This window comes from Bos mutus, chromosome 10 (genome assembly GCF_027580195.1).
Source record: "Bos mutus isolate GX-2022 chromosome 10, NWIPB_WYAK_1.1, whole genome shotgun sequence".
NCBI classification, from domain to species: Eukaryota; Metazoa; Chordata; class Mammalia; order Artiodactyla; family Bovidae; genus Bos; species Bos mutus.
In genome coordinates, this window is record NC_091626.1 from 8,010,658 (window position 1) to 8,032,018 (window position 21,361).

At 42.9% G+C, this 21,361-nt stretch overlaps 1 protein-coding gene across 6 annotated transcripts in view; it reads left to right on the top strand.

The window, feature by feature from the left end:
- Positions 1-21,361, top strand: part of PDE8B (phosphodiesterase 8B) — a 260,235-nt gene that overhangs the window by 131,507 nt on the left and 107,367 nt on the right. For 4 of the 6 annotated variants that reach the window (XM_070377249.1, XM_070377248.1, XM_070377244.1 and 1 more), the window contains one exon: positions 16,569-16,628. In XM_070377249.1, coding sequence (XP_070233350.1) covers positions 16,569-16,628 — 60 coding nt within the window. The remainder of the gene's footprint in view (positions 1-16,568; positions 16,629-21,361) is intronic. The other 2 variants (XM_070377246.1, XM_070377245.1) reach the window with 1 other exon arrangement.

Genomic DNA, 21,361 nt, shown 5'->3' on the forward strand with positions numbered 1-21,361 from the left:
AAGTTTTCCATTTCTTTTTTTTATAATTTTTAATTCTTTACCAAAATTTTACATCTTGTCTTTTTATTCTTTGTGAATATTAACCACAGTTATCTTAAAGTCTGTGTATGATAACTCCATTATCTGGATTTTCTATGTGTATACTTAATTATTGTCTCCCTTTAGTCAATCTTATTTTCATTGTAACCCAGTTATTTTTTATTGTATGTGGTACATTATATTTGAGCCGTTTTAGAGATAAATTGAGACTCTAGATGATGGCATATTCCTTCAGATAGAACATTCTTTTGCTTTTAGTTTGCAGCTGGACGAGGGAGGGATGATAATACTTCAGTCAGTGATAGAGACGATTCAAAGAAAGATTTCATCCCATGTGAAGACTATTCTGTTTCCAGGTCAGTCCTATTTTTGTAGGTTGTAGCTCACTGAAACGTCATAGGTTGCTGCTCAACTGGAGACCTAAGGTGTTTACCAAGATCCTTCCTCCCTAGTGGGCCCCAATTTTGTCCTTCCACTTCTGTGAGATGTACAGAAGCTCTGCTCAGCTTGTCATCTGCTGCTTTTGAATTGCCAATGGCCTGGAGAGGCTGTGGGCACCGAAAGCCATGTTCTTGCTTCTCACCTTTCTTTCTCTCCCATATCTTGACCTGACAACGTCTCACTGCCTTGTGATCACATTAATACTTTCTAATGGATGTTTTTTTAAAAAATATTCTTCCCAAATTTTCTAGTTATTCTTCTAAAAGGGTTGATTCAAAAAAACTGTGGTTCACAGAGGATAAAATAAGTTGCTCAGGGACATACAGGCCCTGGAAGTGGGACTGTCCTTGAAATATTTTTAAATAGGATACACAAGACCAAAGAAATCTGGAGTTTCAAGCAGCCTGCATCTCCAACCATCGTCAATAGGGTATGTCTGTGGATAAGTATTGGAAGCTATGCGTTTACCTGCTGTGTTACAAAACTGGTTACCCAGAATAATAGTGTGTTTGTCCATGATCGCCCAGCTTGTTAATGTATAAGTTGGGACAGAATATAGATCTTTGATCTTCAGTCAGTTTTTTCCTACTGCACCTTGATGCCTTCTATTATTTTTTATTATTACTCAAGGACCCAGACCTCTGTCTCTGCTTTAGTAAATCATCATAGTGGCCCAGGAAGATCCTTCTCATTTATGGAAGTTGTCCTTGATTTACCTAACCATATACAAGAGTCTAGAGAAGGAAATGGCAACTCACTCCAGTATTCCTGCCTGGAAAATCCCATGGACAGAGGGGCTTGGTAGGCTACAGTCCATGGGGTTGCCAAAAAGTTGGACACTAGTTAGCAACATACAAGAGTGATCTCTTACCCCTTCCTCCTACTCTCCCTCACTGCTTTAGTCTCTCACATTGCCACTTTTATCTTGTCTTTGACCAACAGGTAAGTCCACACTGAAAGACACTTCTTCTCATAGAATGGCTACAGAGACTGCTTAATTAGTTTGGTCTCCTTTCATCGCTAAATATATTATGTTAGATTCTGAAGGAGGCTTTGGAGAATAAGATATAGAGGAAAATAATACAAGGAGGCCTTTGAGGAATTTGTAAACTCTTGATTGGCCTCTTTATTTAAAAATAACTGACAATCTCAGAATTCCTAACAAAGGCTTTTAACTTTTGTGGTTTAGCTGCCATTCTCTCAAGCACATGGTATATATTTATAGGTCCTTATGTTAAATTATAAGCAGAATTGTGAGGTAGGGAATAGGAGATAAAATTAACCACAAGTTAATGTATTCCAACATCTTCTCTTTAAAAGGCTTGCAAATGTGGTGTTCTATGCTTCTATTTTTGACGGGAGAGCATTTTGGTGGTTACCGTGAAACACTGGGGGCAGGGTGGAAGTATCATTAGCCTGGCAACTTGAAGACTTTGATTTTATTCCACTGTGACATCTTATGTGTACAACCTTGAATATAGCAGTACCCTCTTAGGCCTTACTTAGTGATCTGTAAATGAAAGGGTTAAAGAAGATGACCCCTTGGAAGCATTCCAGTTCCCAAATTGTTGGAAATCATCCTTCACCATGAGGTCAATGCCTTGAAGACTTTGTTGTAATAATGACAGTAAAAATGTAAAGCAGTTCTTGGTCTTCTGTGATACTGGGGGGAGAAAGGTGGTAAAGTTACCTGATACAGAAGTTGACATTTGTGTTTTCATGTAAATATGTCAGATATGTTAGGACCGCATTTTGACGCAAACTAAAGAAAGAGCTTATGTTATGATGATCCAGCTTATTAAGTTAGATTACAAATGTTTGGTTTCTGGCTTACTGTGGGGATTAGTAAGGACTTTTCCAAAAGAATGAATGAGAGATCAGCATAATAATATGTATCATTTATCAACTGCCTGATGTACCAAGCCCTGGAGGTACATCCGTGAATAAGGCACAGCCAGCAGCAGCCCTCCCCAAGGCATGTCTTATTACCTCTCAGTTACACATGGGGAAAAGGAATTCCAGATTTGGTTTTACATTCAAAACCGAATCAACATTGGCAGCTTTTGCTCTCCAGCAGCCTGCATTTTGTGCCAAGGAGCAGAGTAATCTTCCATTTACCAAGGGCTTTTTTGGCTTTTTAATGATGTATTAAATGAAACACCCACGCACCAAATATCTGTGAGTCTTGGTTGTGCAGATGGGTTGGGTGTTGGGTGCTGGATGCATCCTGTTACAGCTGATCATTTACTGTTTCTCTGACTGGTTGGATGGAGTTGCCATTTGTCTCCTGGGTCCTCTTGCCCCCAACAGTTTGTGGTAATGGTGACAAAATTATTACATGATAAATACAGGCATACCTCTGAGATATTTTGGATTCCTGTCCAGATCACTGCAATAAAGCAAATACCACAATAATGGGAGTCACTCGAATTTGTTTCTTTCCCAGTGCCTATTAATGTTATGATTACTATAGTCTGTTAAGTGTGCAATAGCATTATGACTTTAAAAACAAAGTATATAACTTATTCAAAAATACTTTATTGCTAAAAAAAACAAGTACTAATCATTATCTGACAATGTACAGGGTTGGCACAAACCTTCAATTTAAAAAAAAAAAAAAAAAAAAAATGAAGCAAATCAGTATCTGAGAAGCACAGTAAAGTGAAGTGCAATAAAATGAGGTATGCCTGTATTGTGGTAGATATATAAGCAGAAGAAAGGGAACAGCAATTTGAAGAGTCTTAAATACATTCCAAAGTTCTAATCATTTAAGATACCCACACCCGGGAAGGTGCTAGTGGTAAAGAACCCACTTGCTAATGCAGGAGACATAAGAGACAGGGGTTCAATCCCTGGGTTGGGAAGATCCCTTAGAGGAGGGCACGACAACCCACTCCAGTGTTCTTGCCTGGAGAATCCCCGGGACAGAGGAGCCTGGGGGCTACAGTGCTTGTGGTCTCAAGAAGTGGACATGACTGAGCAACTCAACCACCACCAGAATATTTATAGTAATTAATATATTGATTGGCTGAGAGGAGATGACACTTTTGTAATAGTGTCTTCCATCCAGGAAGGCATATATCATTCCATTTATTTCAGTCTTCGTTGATGACGCTCAGGTAGTCTGATATGCGAGAGCACAGGTTCTGAAGTCAAGGAGTTCAAGTTCAAATTGAGCCATGTATTAACTTGCATGGTAATGAGCAATTGTTTTTCCCAGTGACTGTAATATCTTGGGTGGTCAGCAGTTGTTGAATAAATGTTTCTTTTGACAGCCAGGGAGAATTAAACATGAGAGAGGGGCAGAGAGTGAGGCAGTGGGAAGAGAGAGAGAGAACTGCCTTTTCTCAGCATTCCTAGCAAAATCCCATGATAGAACTCTGACTGGACCAGACTGAGTCACTTGACTGCCTCTAACCAGTCACCATAGCCAAGGAAGCCAAATGCTTAGCCATATTCATATAAATTCACATTTTTTTTTAGAACTACTTAGCTCCCCAAACAGGAGTCAGTGGCCCCTGGGAAGAAAGAAGGAGGGGGTGGAAGTGGATGTTGGAGAGGCTGTCAAAAGAAACTTTAAAAAGGGATGCTGGACTTGATCAAAATGCCATCTAGGCATCTCTTGAGATGACCATGTATTGATTTTACCTTATTGGTGATGGTGGGTTACATAAACAGATACCCTAATATTCAGGGTGCTTCCCAGGTGACACTGGTGGTAAAGACCCTGCCCGCCAGGGCAGGAGATGCAAGAGATGTGAGTTCCATCTCTGGGTTGGAAAGATCCCCTGGAGGGGAGGGCATGGCAACCCACTCCAGTATTCTTGCCTAGAGAATCCCATGGACAGAGGAGCCTGGTGGGCTACAGTCCATAGGATCGCAAAGAGTCATACATGACTGAAGCGACTTAGCACGGCACAGTGTTAGGTTAGAACAAAACCTGCTTAGCTATGCCCTGTGGAAGGACCAAAGGTTCTGGGAGAACCCGCTTGTTTTCCTTTCGCTTCTCTTTTTCCGTCTTTGGCACTGCTGTGGGCTTCTCTGTCTCTCCTCGGCCCTCTGATACTAGTGTCTTCAGAGTTCTGTCTCTGGTCTCCTGCTCTGAGTGGTCACATGGAAGCTCTCCTCTGAGCTTCCTACTCGTGTATGCCACAGCCTGACCAGCTGCATGGCTCAGAGACAGCTCCAGCTCCCCACGTCCAGCACATAACTCATCAGCCCTCAAAGCCTGCTCGGCGTCATGTATTCTTGAGCTCCAATCAGTCACTCACACCAAAGTCCTTGAACTTCCCCTCTTGACCCTCCCTTACACACACACGTCTCAGTTGATTTTACAATCTGTCTTAGCCTTGCATCCATCCCCTTCTGTCCCCCACACTGTCCCTAATGCAGGCACCCATCCCCTCTTGTCTGCACGAGTCGTTCTCAGACTTTAGTGAGCATCACAGTCACCTGGAGAGTCGGTCAGTTCACGCATTGCTGGGCCCACCCCCAGAGTTTCTGACTCAGCAGGTCTGGAATGGCCTGAGGGGGTCCATTTCTAGTTAAGTCCAGGTGAGGCTGCTGCTGGTGGTTCAGGAACCACACTTTGAGAACCACAGGGCTGGATCGTTGCAGCAGCTGCTTTCTGGTTTCCGGTCCTCTGGCCTTGATGCCCTTACTCTATCCACACTTCAGCCAGAAAAAAACTAATGTTAATTGCTCAGTCATGTCCACCAGGTGATCCCATGGACTGTAGCCCACCAGGCTTCTCTGTCCATGGAATTCTCCAGGCAAAAGTACTGGACTGGGTAGCCATTCCCTTCTCCAGGGGATCTCCCCAACCCAGGGATCGAACCTGGGTCGCTGGCATTACAGGCAGATTCTTTACCACCTGAGCTACCAGGGAAGCAGCTAAATACTAATGCAACAGTGCTACCCAGAGGGTTAGTAAGTCCAAGTTGCTCACCAGGCAAGGCTGTGAGCTGACTCCTTCCTCCCTGGTCAGACTCACCATCCCCACCCACAGACCCACAAAGCCTGTGGTTGCCCGTGGGGAGTCCGTTCTTTGTCATTCCTTTAGGTCCTCCATAGGCCTGAAATGCCCTTCCAAGGTTTTCACCCGTCTCATCCTCACGCCACCTTTTTCACTGAGCTCTCCTGTGATTTCCTGGAATTCTGCCTGAATTCCCAGCAGGAGCTTAATGCATCTTTCCTGAGTTCCCATAGCACCCCGCAGGTACCTCTGGCTTATTTCTTATCACCATTATTGAATTGTTTGCCTAGTGCTGTGCTCTCAGATGAAGGTACCTAATGCCTTGAGTACCGAGAGGTGAGAGCCCCAGGGCAGAAGGCGCAAGTGGGCAGAGCTTCAGAGCAAGAACAAGAGGGGGGCCTTGCGCTTCCTTTCCTCTGTTGGACAGGAGTGTGTTCTTCAGCCTGGTCTCCAGCCAAAAGAAGAGGAAGATGTGTGGGAATCCAAGATAGGCTGTGAGTTTGAACCACCTTTTTAAAGAAATGTACTTTGAGTAGAAAATGGTCTTTGGAGACTTATCTTTTGCTGTGCTTGGGAGTTTTCTGGTTTTTCCTCCCCCAGAGAACACATTCATTTTCTGCCCGTTTCTGACTCTCTGGGTTTCTGGGAGAAGGAGGAGAGTGGTGCCCTGGACGCCTTTCCTCAGCTCAGCCACATGCCCATGAAGGGGTCACCCCCACCCTCACAATGTTCCCGTGTCGTCCTCTTTAAATCTGAAAAGTACTGCTTTTTAAAAAGAAGTAAGATTGTGGGTGTTGGCATCTTGACTTCTGATGGAAGCCAGTGTGGACCTACAGGGACCTGCCCCTGCCCTAGACGTGTGCACCTTCATTAGATAAGGGGAGGAGCAAAGGGCTGGGGGTGAAGGCTGGGGGCACTTTCAAGATTTGTTCTGCTGGACTCGGGGTCAACTGTCCATATGCTGAGCTCCTCAAAATGTTGAGTTTCTCATCGTATAGTGCTTTACCTACGATGTGAACTGTACATATGATGAATAACTATTTGGAAATCATTGTTTTTTGCCAACGAAGTAAAATTCCTTTCTGAACAAAAGTGGACATTTTGTGGGTGGCTTCTCATGAGTTTGTTACCTTTAAGTGGGATTTGTTGAAGTGGGATAAGCTTTTAAATGGGAGTCAGCACTCCACGTGGAGAAGGCAATGGCACCCCACTCCAGTACTCTTGCCTGGAAAATCCCATGGACAGAGGAGCCTGGTAGGCTGCAGTCCATGGAGTCGCAAAGAGTCGGACACAACTGAGCAACTTCACTTTCACTTTTGACTTTCATGCATTGGAAAAGGAAATGGCAACCCACTCCAGTGTTCTTGCCTGGAGAATCCCAGGGATGGTGGAGCCTATGGGGTTGCATGGAGTTGGACACAGTGAAGTGACTTAGCAGCAGCAGCAGCAGCACTCCACGCGGATCCATCACCCCCAACAACCATGCAGCCCATGGACTGAGGGTCTGACTGTGACGGTTCATCAAGCATAGGGGCCCCGACATACCAGAGTCAGGAGAATGGGCATGATTTGGTTCTGGTGGGGTGCCAGTGGTGGCTGAAAATCCAGTTTAGTTTCATGGGCCCCCGGGGGCCTAGTGTGAGATTTTCCTGGAGCCAAGCAGGGAGGCTCCTGGTTCTTTAAGGTGGTTCTAGGTTTTCAGTGATGAAACTGAGGACAGAGGCAGCCTGCATAATTGAAATCCACAGGATATCTCTGAAACTCATATTTAGCAGATGGTTTCTGTTTTCTTGCCATCAAATCTATTTACCAGAACCGCTGACCACATAGCAGAACTGACTGATTTGAATTCCGTCCCTCCCCAGTTTCCCCCACCTTCATTTAATGTTAAGGAGAAGGCATATAGCGGGATGGAAGGGCCTCAGAAAGGCTTGGATTTTTCCACAGGCCAAGTAATTGCCTTCTGAACAATCAGAGATCCACGATTTCTGCTCGTCCTCTGTTTTACACGTGTGATTTTAAATGCTTGAAGTTGTCTGGCTGTTTCTATTATCAGGAATATCTCTAATAAAAGGAAGGAAGTTGCTTGAGGGATGTCACGTTTTGTGGTTGCCTTAAAATTCCTCTGTTCTCCAAGTCAGGCCCTGAATCTGACCTTTGGAATCTGGGAATGGTGTTCTGTTGACACACAGGCTGGCCTGTGATGCTGCAGCTGAATTGCTAGCTTAATAAGAAGTGTGGTGCCTTGATTCTTGCACGGCATGTATGATGCAAAGCCTTTTGATGTAAATATGATATTGAAGTGTAATTAGGATTTTTTCCCTCTAAGCCCAATTCTCTCTAAGGCTTCATTGTGCTATGCTAGCCGCCTTCCTGTCCTCACCATTTCATGAATTGTATTGTAGACCTTTCTCTACACGCCCCACCCAGCTTTTAACACGTAGTCTGTTTCAAACTGAGTTCTGATGGCTGTAAATGAAATGACTCCTTTGTGTAACTAATTTCTCTCTTTCATCTGGTATTTCTGGGGAGTGCAATGGTTTCTCCATCAGACTATGCTGGCCACATTTTCCATGGGTTGTATCTCTTGGCTTTTGGGATGCCTTCTGCCTGTATTTTTAACTGTCTCTGAAGCACCGTTCCAGTGCTAGCCAGAGGGTGGTTCTGTCCTTTGTCACTGCGGTGTTTTCCAGGCATGGTGGGATATGTCCTCCTCTCTCCCCTTGCCAGGAAGGCTCACTGAGTGTAGTAGCAATTCTTCTTAAGAGAAGCCTTGTCCGGAACAGGGACAGTGGAGAATGGACAGGGCAGGGATGGGGGTGGCGGAGTCGTAAGACCCAGGGCTGGGGAGCCCATCACTGCGTCTAGATATAAGTGAACATGTAAATAAGACCATAACCTTCCTTCCACAAAAGGCGGGTATAGGCATTAATCTCAAATCCAGCCCTCAAGTGAGCTGAGTAACCTGGCTGGAGTTTGCATTTCTCTAGCTTTAAGGAAATGAGATTGCTGTGCCTGTTACAGGGGATGATACACATTGCGAGTGGGCCCTCAATTGCCTCTTGTCTTACTGGGGCACAGAGCAGTTATTTACCTTGAGCAAGGTCCCCCGAGTTCCAGACCCATTTCCTAGCATTGCATTTTACCAAGTTTCAGGAAAACTCTATCCCTATTCTGAGGAATTTTAAATACAGCATCTTATTTTCCCAAATAAAGACTTTACTAGGGGGAAAAAGTATATGTGTTCTTATTTGCATAGTGACTACTTGCTCAATTAACCCCAAAACAGACTTTTCCCATAAAATTAAATGTATTTAAATTTTATTTTTTGGTATTTAAGATAGCAACAAACCAGAAAGTATAATTCAGTAAACACCTATGTCCTCAGTATTCACTGCTTTAAAAAAAAAATCAATGATGAATAATACCTGAAGTCCCTGAATATACCCCTTCTTCACTAGCAGGGCCACTTTTCAACTGGGAATTTAGAAGCATTTCTTTGTCCTGTTACACTCTTACGCTTATACTCGGTATTGTTTTAAATATTTTAAAACCTTAAGCAGGATTCTATGGTCTGTATTCTTTTACGACGTTTTTTTACTTGATAGTTGTGAGATTCCTTCGTTTTGAATGGGTGGCTTTAGTTGTTTCATTTTCACTGTCACATAATTTCCAATATATGAATATTTCTCAACAGAAGTTTTTTGGTGATGGATGTTAATGGATGTGGATTAGGCTGTTTCCAAAAATTGGTTCTAAATCTGCTCCAAACGTTCTTACAAGTGTCCTTCATCGAGCCTAGACATCCATTCATGTAGTAGGTGGGTGATAGGTCACACGTTCGCCTCACCTTTACTAGAAATCTGCAGAATGTTTTTCAGAGTGGCTGAACCGTTTTACTCTCCCAGCAACAATGTATGAGCTCCTGTGGGTCTCCTTGCCCGTGCTTGATGGTGTTTGACTTCTTAATTCTACTGTTCTGTTGATCAAAACAACAGCTGATTGTGACATGGTTCAGTTCAATTCAGTTCAGTTGCTCAGTCATGTCTCTTTGCGACCCCATGAACTGCAGCACGCCAGGCCTCCCTGTCCATCACCAACTCCCGGAGTCCACCCAAACCCATGTCCATCGAGTCGGTGATGCCCTCCTACCATCTCATCCTCTGTCGTCCCCTTCTCCTCCTGCCCCCAATCCCTCCCAGCATCAGGGTTTATCTCATTGTAATTTGAAATTTTTCTTTTCCTGATTACTAAATGTTGAGCGTCTCTTCATACTTGTATTTCCTGTTTTGCGCCTTTCTGTTTCAAATCTTTTGCCCAACTTTCTTTCTGTTTGTGTTTTTATTGTTTTTAAGGATTTTGTTATGTTCCAGTTACTAATATTTGTTGGTTTCCTATATTGTAGATGTCATTTCTTAAGCCAGCACCTATCTTTTTTTCTGTTTTATTAAAGTATTTTTTGCTTTTACTTTTGGTGAATAGGAGGTTTAAATTTAAAGCCAGATGGATCTTTTCTTTTATGGCTGTATATTTTGATAGTAGACATTTATATGTCTGTATTTTTGTGATAAAACCTTATACTGCCAAATTAATATTCCAAACAGCAGAGCATAAAATACAAAGTTGGTGGAGCTGTCACCGACTGTGAACATCTCATGACTATGAGTAATCTTCCATATATATAACGTGTGTGTGTGTGTAACAAAAAAAGACTATGACATTTTTTTATTTTGATTCTAATTTAGGGATACTGTTGGTGTTTAGTCACTAAGTCGTGTCTGACCATTTACAGCCCTGTGGACTGTAGCCCACCAGGATCCCCTGTCCGTGGGATTTCCCAGGCAAGAATACTGGAGTGGGCTGCCATTTCCTTCTCCAGGGGATCTTCCTGACCCAGAGATCGAACCCACATCTGCTGCTTGACAGGCGGATTCTTTACCACTGAGCCACCAGGGATGTCCAGGGATACTATTAGGGTGGCAGAATCATCAAATGTGAAGGACTGTATCTTCCTCTTACCTAAGTGGTCATCTTGTATCTGGAAAAAACCCTATGGGTGTCTGGGTTCAAGCATGATGACTGAGTCCAGGTAGGCTTTGGTGCCTTCCGCCAGCTAAGTACTCTGTTGATATCTGTTGCATAATGAATATGTAAGAGCATCTGAAGTTAACAATAGATGTGTCTGCTTGGAAGAATAGACTAGTGGTTCTCAAATCTGGTTGCCATTGAGATTAATGCACAGGCCTCATCCTTAGAGATGCTAAGTCTCTTGGTTTGAAGTAGGACCCAGGCACGAATATATTTTAAACATTCTTCAGATACTTCTAATAGGAAGTCCAGGTTGAGAGCTTCAGGTCAGAGAACTGGAGGCAGAAAGGGCAGGGGAGGACTGAGACCACCTACTGGGCTCAGAAAGGTCCACGAGGCAGTAGAACGTGGCTCAAATCAAAGCACAGTGAAGGCTGGAGGTCGGTGTGAGGTCAGGCTGATCATCGGGGCCTGTGGCTGAAAAGAGACAGAAGGAGCAAAGAAGCATTCTGGATATTTAGAGGACAGCGGGCCAGGGAAGGGAGGTAGGACAGCCAGGGGTTCGCAGTCTGGGGCAGGGCTGGGCCTTGGACCCTCCAGCGCTGGTGCCTTTCTGACCAAAAGCCAGAGGGCAGGCCTCGGTTCATTTAAAAGGCATGAGTCAAATACAACCTTTGGCTTCCCGTAGGCCAGAGGAGTAAAGAAAGACGTTTGGCCTGGGAATGGAGTGAAGACAGGGGTTCCCTTTCAGTTCAGTTCAGTTCAGTCGCTCAGTTGTATCAGACTCTTTGCGACCCCATGGACTGCAGCACGCCAGGCCTCCCTGTCCATCGCCAACTCCCTGAGTTTACTCAAACTCATGTCCATTGAGTCGGTAATGCCTTCCAATCATCTCATTCTCTGTTGTCCCCTTCTCCTCCTGCCTTCAGTCTTTCCCAGCATCAGAATCTTTTCCAGTGAGTCAGTTCTTCATATCAGGTGGCCAAAGTATTGGAGCTTCAGCTTCAACATCAGTCCTTCCAATGAATATTCAGGGTTGACTTCCTTTAGGATGGACTAGTTGTATCTCCTTGCAGTCCAAGGGACTCTCAAGAGTCTTCTCCAACACCACAGTTCAAAAGCCTCCATTCTTTGGCACTCAGCTTTCTTTATAATTCAACTCTCACATTCATACATGACTACTGGAAAAACCATAGCTTTGACTAGATGGACTTTTGTTGGCAAAGTAATGTCTCTGCTTTTTAATATGCTGTCTAGGTTGGTCATAACTTTTCTTCCAAAGAGTAAGCGTCTTTTAATTTCATATCTGTAGTCACCATCTGCAGTGATTTTGGAGCCCCCAAAAATAAAGGGGACCCCTTTAGAGATGTAAATACTATTTTAAAATTAGAGCCAACAGGGCAGCAGGCAGAATTGATTAAGGGCATTGAAAAATAAAAAGGATCTTTACAATGAAGTCCCCTCTTTGTGAAATGAAGTTGGTTTGGCCCTGAGCTGTGTGTGTGTATATACCTGTGCATGAACACTCAGTTCTGCAGGTGGCGGGGAGGATGGGATTCCCAAGGAGTTGTTGAAAGTGGGGAGGATTCAGGCTCTGAGCTTGTTTTGGAAGACAGAAGCGATGGGAAGATCCATCCCCGCCCCAGACGGACACACAACTCACTGCTTTCACTTCTTCATCCTGGTGGCAGCCCTGTTAGCAGCAGCGTAGGCTCCTAGGGTGTGAGCAGGGAATCACCAGGTGCTGGATCCATCTGCAAGACTGGAACAGAGTCCAGAAACCCATAAGAGAAATATGGGGAGTGCAGTCAGAACTGAGGCTTTACAATTTGGAGCACAATCAAAGAGCAGCACACTGGGAGTCAGGAAAAATGAAATCTCAGTCCTGACTCTGTTACTCCAAATCTATGTGGTCTTAGGCAGTTTAGTTCATTTCCACTTATTTATTGAGCACCAGCCTTGACTGAGCACTTTCTAGATGCTGGGGACAAAACTGTGGGAAAAAAGCAACGTCTGTGTCCCTCAAGACACTCACAACCTTTCCCAGGAGAAAGATATTTAAGTGAGTAGTAAGGTTAGTGCCCTGAAGCACGGGAGGAGCTGAGCAGAGTGTTGAGTCCTTCGGGGGTGCAGCTGGGCCTCAACGGCCTCCAGGGAGTGAGGGGCACGTGAGCAGCCCCTGAGCAGGCGTCAGCTGAGCAGATGTGAGAAGAAGGCCTTTCCAGGTCAACCACTTGGCCTGAATTCTCTCTTCCTCCTTGTTGGAGGGGAGCTCTAAAACCAGAATCCAAGTTGTTTAACGCAATTCCTGAGGCTACCGAGAACTGTGGATGCCCGCGGCAGAGAGTGTGCTATGGTGATGGTCGGGCCATGTGAACGGCCTTGATTTTTTCCCAGACTCAGTCTCTCATCTGTTTGCCCTGCACCATCTGGTTTTCTTCTTGGGTGTTCCCTCTCCTTTGAAATGAGTCCAAGCCGTGCAGGGACTGGGGGTAATTATTTTTTTCTTAATCATTGTGGTGCATTTTCCCCACTTGTTTTCACTGCTGTAATTCCTACTCATAGCAGTGTCTTTGTGTTTGCGAAATCTCTGTGCTTGACTATCCAGAAAGTGGGAAAACCAAACTTTTCTTTTTTTCCTCCCAATTCATAAATCTGATCCTGGTAATTCTCCACTCAAAAGCCTGCCGCGTGGTTGGTGCCTACAGAATCAAAAGGGATTTCCTTTCCAAAATCCTTTTAAAGATCTGACCCCAACATAGTCTTCCCTGTCGTGCTCTGTAATCCAGTTTCTCTAGACCCGTGTTGTCTTCCCCACAAGCATCTTTGCATTCTTGCTTCTGTGCCTGCTTTCGTTGTTCCCTATGTCTGGAATTTCCTCTCCCAATCCTGGTCTCTTCTTCTCATCCATGACCCACTTGTTTTCATGAAGCCTTCTTCGATCTTTGTTGTTGTCATTAAGTTGCTCAATCATGTCCGAGTCTTTGCAACCCCATGGACTGCAGCACACCAGGCTCCCCTGTCCCTCACCAACTCCTGGAGCTTGCTCAAGCTCATCTCCATCAAGTCAGTGATGCCATCCAACCATCTCATCTTCTGTCATCCCCTTCTCCTGCCCTCAATCTTTCCCAGCATCAGAGTCTTTGGTCTCCCCACCTTCAAAGCCAGAAAGATGATCTCGTTTCTCTCAACCTCAAAGCCTAAAGTGAAATGTCTACCAATCAGAATTTTGTATCTTACTGAACTTTCCAACAAAAGCCAATGATAGAAATGGGCACATCAGCCAAGTCTGAAAGAGTGTCTCTCACAGACCCTCTCGGAATGAAAAGGTATACTCCCAGTTGCATATTCAGGGACCTAGGTTACTGGTTTGATTACAGCCAAGGTGAAAGTATTTACACCATGGTGGTTGGTTTAGTCGCTAAGTCATGTCCGACTCTTGCGACCCCATGGACTGTAGCCCACCAGGTTCCTCTGTCCATGGGATTTTCCAGGCAAGAATACTGGAGTGGATTGCCATTTCCATAGAATCAGCAAATGCTACAAAATAGGACTTTTCTTTTTTCCTGAAGAGCCAACTCATCTGAATGTGAACTGGTGACCCTGCTACATGTCTACATGTATGTATGTAAGTGACTGTGCACTCACATGTGTGCATACGCGTATTTGACACACTGTTAATATTGGACGCTTAGGAGCGCACCATTGGCCAGCAGAGCTTCCTCGTGAGGCTGAGGGGAGAGCTCGTGGTCAAGGTGGCTAGGAAGTGTGTCTCTCCTCTCTTCCTCCTCTGCTCTCCAGAGCTGGAATTGTAATACCCATGACCCCAACCTCCTTCTTGCTTCTGTGTCCTTGGCAAATGTGGTGACTTCCTGGAATCAGAGCTAATATGCTAATTGAGGATCTGTGTTTCTGCAGTCAACTCACAGTTCAATCTCCAAAGTAGAGAATCTTGGCTCGGCTACACAGACGTCGGCTACAGAAGCGGAGGCCCCCAGGCTGGTGCCGAGGGCGACCTGTGTTCCCAGGGAGGCGGCCCAGGGACGTGGGGCTGGGGGTGGAGCTGGGTGGAGATGGGAGAGAGAAGCCTTGGAGGGGGCTCAGCAACGCTGCCAGGCTCGGCCTCACGTGCCAGCCTCCAGCCGACCTGGGTCAGGTCGAGGTTATCATGCTGGATGCAGGCAGGGAACTCTTGTGGCTCCGGAGAAAGCTGGAGGGCCTTTCCTATATGACAGCAGGAAAAAGATCTTCTAGGTTGAGGGTTGCTCCTGAATCTCTGTGCAGTTGCTCAGTGGCTGCGGCCTGCCTCCTGCCAAGGTTGCTCACACGTAAGGGCTCAGCTCAGGGCTGGGGGCCATGGGGCTCCCACAGTCTTCACGTGCTTTCCTGGCAGAGTTGAAGATGGCCCATTTAATGACCTCACGCACATCTTGGTTCCTTCAGAGTATGTAGGCGTGTGTCCGTTTAGGGGGCAGTCTCTGCTCTTCCCTCAATCCCTTAGCCTTCCAAAGTGAGTCACTTTTTATTTTATTCCTTTTAAACTCTTGTTGATTTCTCACTTTATCTATCTTCCGTCCCTGGGCATCCCTCTTCAGGGCCAGTTTTGCTGGAGCAACCACAGGAGGCCTTGTTGGGGGGGTTAGGGGTAGGGGCGCCTGTGTGTGGTAGAGGCAGTCTACCCAGCAGACATCACAGAGAGTGCAGAGGTAGCTTAGGTTATCAATCAGATCCATCTGTCTGTACCAAGTTGGTTTCACTTCTTAGTCATTAACTTTTTAGGATTCTGGCAGTTGCACTATTTTTGAAGAGGCATGTCTGTTTCAGACCAAAAACAAGCAAAACTGCTCTTAGGGTGAAGCTGCATGGGGGGCCAGAGTCCCATTGATGCAGGAACCCTGGTGACGCTCCTCTCCCAGTGGAATTCTGGGGCTGCACACGTATGCTGGGCATGGGTATCAGTATAGATGCCTTGCAGGATGTTGCTTTGCTTCAGTTCAGTTCAGTCACTCAACCATGTTCGACTCTTTGTGACCCCGTGGACTGTAGAATGTTGGCATTTCATGGTCAGGTGTTGGAGAAGATTCACACCATGCTCACCGAAAGTTAAAGGGCCTGAAAGGGAAGTATTTAGTCTTCAAAGTCTAATTTAAAGAAAGTTCTGCCTTATCATTTACTTGATAAAGCCTCCCCTGACCATTGGGTCCCTGTGGCGTCTCTGGTCCTATGAACTCTGAAGGTGTCCCATCCAACTCACGGGAGCCAACCTAGTGTGTTGATTGCAGGAAACGCAGCTAAGCGGAGGCAGAATGACTGCAGCCTCTTAGAGAAAAACAAATCTGGATCCATGGAGGTGAGGCAGAACCTTCAATCCAGTAGTTTAAAATGAAGATACGTATCTGGTCTCTGCTTGCAGCCAAAGGCAATTAGATGGTGTGGGCCGGTGAACACCTAAGCTCGTTCCTAGAGTCGTGGGGCAGAGTTCAGCTTCTTGTGGTCATGGTGTGGGGTTACTCAGTTTATTTGAGGAAGTGCAACTGAAATGAATAATTTAGTCATGATCAACACAGATAAGAGTGAGCTGTTTATTCCTTATATTAAAACATGAAGATAAAAATAAGATCTAAATATGGGAAAAGCTGTTAAAACCATCGAAATGCTTTAGCTTCCACATATGAGAGAAATTTTTATTCTTTAGAAATTTCAGAGGAGTAACAACCTGGCATCATATGCAGCATAGCAGGTGCTCAGTAAATAATCAGAGTTTTTTCTCTCATAGAATAAAGAATAATAAGTGCTTATTGTAAAAAGCCATACACTTAAAAGAAAAATAACCTGAAATCCCACCACTTAGCATTTGGGGATATATCCTCTCAGACATTTCAAGGCATATAAATGTATGTGTACTTTTACAAAATCAGCTGTATTGTACAGAATGTTTTAGCAACTGTCTCCATGTCATTAAATTGGATCCTTTTATTTAGCGGCAAAGGAGCATGATATAATATCCAGTATCAGGAAGAATGTGTCAATTCTTGTAGCTTGTGACTCGACACATCTCACGTGCTTTTTTCTTTTATTTTTTTAGCAGGTTTCTTCTGCGGAGGTACGCATCGGGCCCATGAGATTGACACAGGATCCTATCCAGGTACACCTCTGTTCCTCTTAGGGGCTCGGTTTGCAGAGCAAGTAGTTATAGAAGCCCCATCTCAGGGGCTCGCCTCATCTACAGCAGATGCCACCCTTGCTGTGAGATGCACACCCAGGCATCCATACATGGTGTGTGTGTGTGTGTGTGTGTGTGTCTGTGTGTGTCTGTGTGTGTGTCTGTGTGCAAACGCTGGTTTTTATTAATGTCATACTTGACATATCAGATTGTTTTCTTGAAGAAAATACTGCCCCATTTGGAGTATAATATAATAGGTAAATTGATTGCATGGTGTGTTGTAAGGAACAAAAATGCTTCACCAAAAAAAACGTGTCTATTCTACATGCCGCTCCTGCAGCTGGAAAGAGAAGAAGCCATGAGCGGTAAAGGGCAGGCTTTGCCATGAGCCGCAGCTAGATGGGAACCCTGGTTCTGCCCTTTCCAGCTGTGTGACCTTGGATGTATTGCTTCACTTCTCTACCCAGTAAAGAAGTCTGTAAAGTGGAGATGGTGATGCCTCCCTCTTAGGAAATGATGAGCTTCCTAAGTTCAGTGAAATAACCATCAAGTGCTTGGGACACCTGCCTGGCAGCGGAAGGTGCTCAGGGGTGATATCTGTTGTCCTGTGTGTCTTGGGCCAGGCAGCCTACTGGGCTCTTAGATACCAAGGCTACCATCTACGGGGAGAGAAGGGCCAGCACCTGCGCACTAACTTCCCTCTAACTGTGACAGCGACTGTGTCCTCCCCACAGCCCCTCCGGCGTCACGGGCGCCCTGTGGGAAACAGGTCTGAGAGGGGCGTGTTAAGTCCTCATCTGTGTCTGCATCTTCCTGGTAAGGCCTATGTGGGCCACCTTTCTCCTTGTGAAACTGTCGCTTTTTAACACCAGTTTGTTCTGCACTTCGGACAAGTAAAGATGCAGGAAACATGTAAACAAACCAATTAACATGTAGATGAAAGTGAAAAACCAACCAGAGAAATGTGTTGTTTGATTTATGAGCGATTGGAAAAGAAAAATAATTTAGTGTTTCTTGGAAAAGGAAATGCAAATCTGGGGCAGGGGGAGTGAAACAAGAGATTTAAGCTTGGGAAAATTGGATGAAACAAATTTAGGAGCAGAGAGAGAGGGAGTGAGAATTTATTAAAATAAACATAAGCCCCAACTATTTATATAGAATACAAACAAGTGGAAAATTCCAGTATTCATCCTAAGGGCATGGGACTTTGTAGTCCATTTTGAATAAAGGCAGTGACAAAGGTTCTGATATCAGTATTTATTCCCAAAGTAATATCCAGACTCTTTCTTGGAATTTGTGTGGTTTCAGATCAGTTAATGTAATTTACCTTCATTTTTTACCCTGTGCTGTACTGGCAATGAATGCTCATGATAAGGACATCTCATTCTTTTAAAATACTGTTATTTTGTTATGTTTGTTAAAATGTAAAGTGTTTCAAATATTCATAAAAGTACATGTGTATCCCCATAACCAATTTTATCAAATATGCAAATTTTATCACGTATGATAAATTTATTTTATCAAGGATGTCCTATTTGTTTGAGCTCATTTTAGAAACAAGAGATTACAGATACTTTATAAACTCTATTTTTTCCCTTTGCCCTCCTCTCTCTTCCTTAAAAGTAACCACTATTTGGAGATTGATTATGATAGGTATTTGTGTATTTCTTCTGCATATCTATGTATCCATTAACACTTTGTTTTGAATACCTTAAATTTTATTTGAAAAGCATCAGGCAGTAGTCATCATTTTGAAATTTTTCTTCATCATTTAGTGTGATACCTAAGAATCTATCGCCTAATCTAAGGTAGCAAAGATTTACTCCTTTGTTTTCTTCCAAGAGTTTTATAGTTTTACCTCTTATAGTTAGCTCTGTGATCCATTTTGACTTAATTTTTGTATATGGTGTGAGGTAGGGCTTCATTCTTTTGCATATGGATGTCTGGTTGTGCAGCAGCATTTGTTAAAAAGAATATTCCCTCCTCCATGGCGTTGTCTTGGTTCCTTTTCCTAAAATCTTGTGGTTTTAATTGTGAGGGTTTATTTCTGGATTCTCAAGTCTATTTCGTTGATATATGTCTGTACACACTGCCTTGATTTCTGTAGCTTTGAAGTGTGAATCCCCTTTCTTATTTTTTAAGATTGTTTTTGCTGAGTCCCTTGTATCTTCATACCATTTTCAAGACCAGCTTGTGAATTTGGGGAGGGGAGGACCAGCTGGGATTTTGATAGTGATTGCAATAAATCTGTAGATCAGTTTGGGGACTATTGCTATATTAACCATTTTCTCTTCTAATCCATTAATATGTTTTTCCATTTATTTAGATTTTCTTTAATTTTTTCATCACTGTCTTGTAGTGTTTAGTGAATGTGTTTCCTATTCTTGTTACATTTATTCCTTAAATATTTTATTTACTTGGTACTATGGCAAATAGAATTGTTTCCTTACTTTCATTTTGGGTTGTTCATTGCTAATGTGTAGAAACAAAATTTATTTTTGTATATTGATCTTGTACCTTGAAATCTTGCTGAACTTATTAGCTTTTACATTTTTGTGAATTTTTTAAGATTGTCTATATACAAAATCACATCATTACTACTTTCTTCCCAATCTGAATGCCTTTTACTGTTTGCCTAATGTCCTCTTGAACCTTCATAACAAGTATATTTAGTTTTATAAGATATCCAGATCTGTGTTTAGTTTTATAAGATATAGCCAGATCTTTTCTTAAAGCTGTACCATTTTACACTCCTATAAGCAATGTGAGTTCTGATTACTCCAAATCCTTGGTAATATATGTTTCAGTCTTCTAATTTTAGCTCATCTACTAGGTGAGTAGTACTGACTTACGGTAACTTAATTTGCATTTCTCCATGACTAATAATGTTGGGCCGATTTTTAATTTGCTGCTTGACCATTTGAAAAATCTTCTATGAATGTTTAGTTAACTTCGGCTCCTTTTTATTTGGGTTGACTTTTTAAAAATTACTGCATTGTGGGAATTCTTTACGTATTCTTATCCAAGTCCTCTGTCAGATTTTGAGAATATTTTCTTCTAAACTGTGGCTCTTCTTTTCATTTTCATAAATTTAGATTTTGAACAAAAATATTAGTTTTGATGTAGTCTAATTTCTCACTCCTTTTTTGGTTCTGTGTTCTAAGAATTTTTAATACCAGGTTGAAGATTACTTGTTTTCTTCTGGAAACTTTATTGTTAAATTTTAATTTAGATTTATAACTCAAGTTCACTTTTATGTATGGTGTAATAAAGAGGTTAAGGCTCTTTCCCTCTCCATATTGACCAGATGGTGGTGGTGGTTTAGTTGCTAAGTCATGTCCAACTCTTGGGACCTAATGGACTGTAGCCCTCCAGGCTCCTCTGTCCAGGGGATTCTCCAGGCAAGAATACTGGAGTGAGTAGCCATTTCCTCCTCCAGGGAATCTTCCCAACCCAGGAATCAAACCTGGGTGTCTTGCATTGCAGACAAATTCTTTACTGACTGAGCCACCTGGGAAGCCCCATTATTCTTGCTCTATTTGTTGAAATGACTATTCCTTGCTCCACTGAATTATCACCTGATACCTTTGTTACTGATTCTTTGATACTTGTTGCAACTTGTTTGGCAGCCAGTAAGTAATATAGCCAGTTATTAAGTTTTCCACATAAAACTTTTAAGAAGATATATTCCTGTTTCTGGAAGACAGGCTTCTGTATCTGTGAAATTAATTCACCTTTATTAATGACGCTATTCAAACCACTTCTATCTTAACTTTTTGTGTTCCGTCAGTTTCTGTTGTAATGGCTATGTCAGTAGCCTCAATATTTTTTAAAATATTTTCTGATGTTCTGAATCTGCCACGTTAATCTGTATCCAAGTTCTAGATTTATGTATGTTCTTGGTAACTCTTGCTTTTATATATTGTCCCTCTTTAAACTTCTACCTTAATTTATATTTTATTTGTTGGTAATATGGTTGGACCAGCTTTCTTTAGTTAATATTTTCCTGATATATCTTTTTCTATCTTTTCACTGTCATTTTTATTTATAACTTTATGTTAAATATCCCTCTTATACGGAACACATAGTTTTATTTTTCTAAAACCTATTCTGATAAACTAACTTTAATAAGTAAGTTTAATCTGGTTACATTGAGTGTGCTTACTGATATAATTAGTCTTCTTTTGTATTTTCTATTTTATTACCCTTTTCCCCTTGTTTCTACTATTTGTTAAAATGGTTTTCAGAATTACCTTTTACTGTCTCTGTTTTAGAAGGTTTAAGTTAGGCTCCTACTTTAGTGGTTTTCCTTAAATTATTTTTAATATGTTTGCTTAGCAGTCAAATTTTGTAACAAAGTCTCAAGTATACTATATTTCTGTCCTCTGAAGTATGATGTAGTCCTTTGCAGTATTTAAATATTCTATAATAGCCTCAGTTGTCTGTAAGTTTTGACTGACATTTGGTATGTTAAAGCATAATAAAACATTTTAAATTTGTGCTCATAAGCTATGAAATATAGTAACTAATAAAATAAATGCTGTGAATCCATCAGCCAGCATAAGAGGTGGGATGTTCCCAGTGGTACCATGTACCTGCCTGGTTCCTGTCCCATGAGTTTGGGCCCTGTGACAGCAGCTAAAAGTAGTCAAGAGTCCCTCTCTGAATGAGGGGCGGAATAATGAAGAAAACTCTTTTTTAAAAAATAAGCTCAA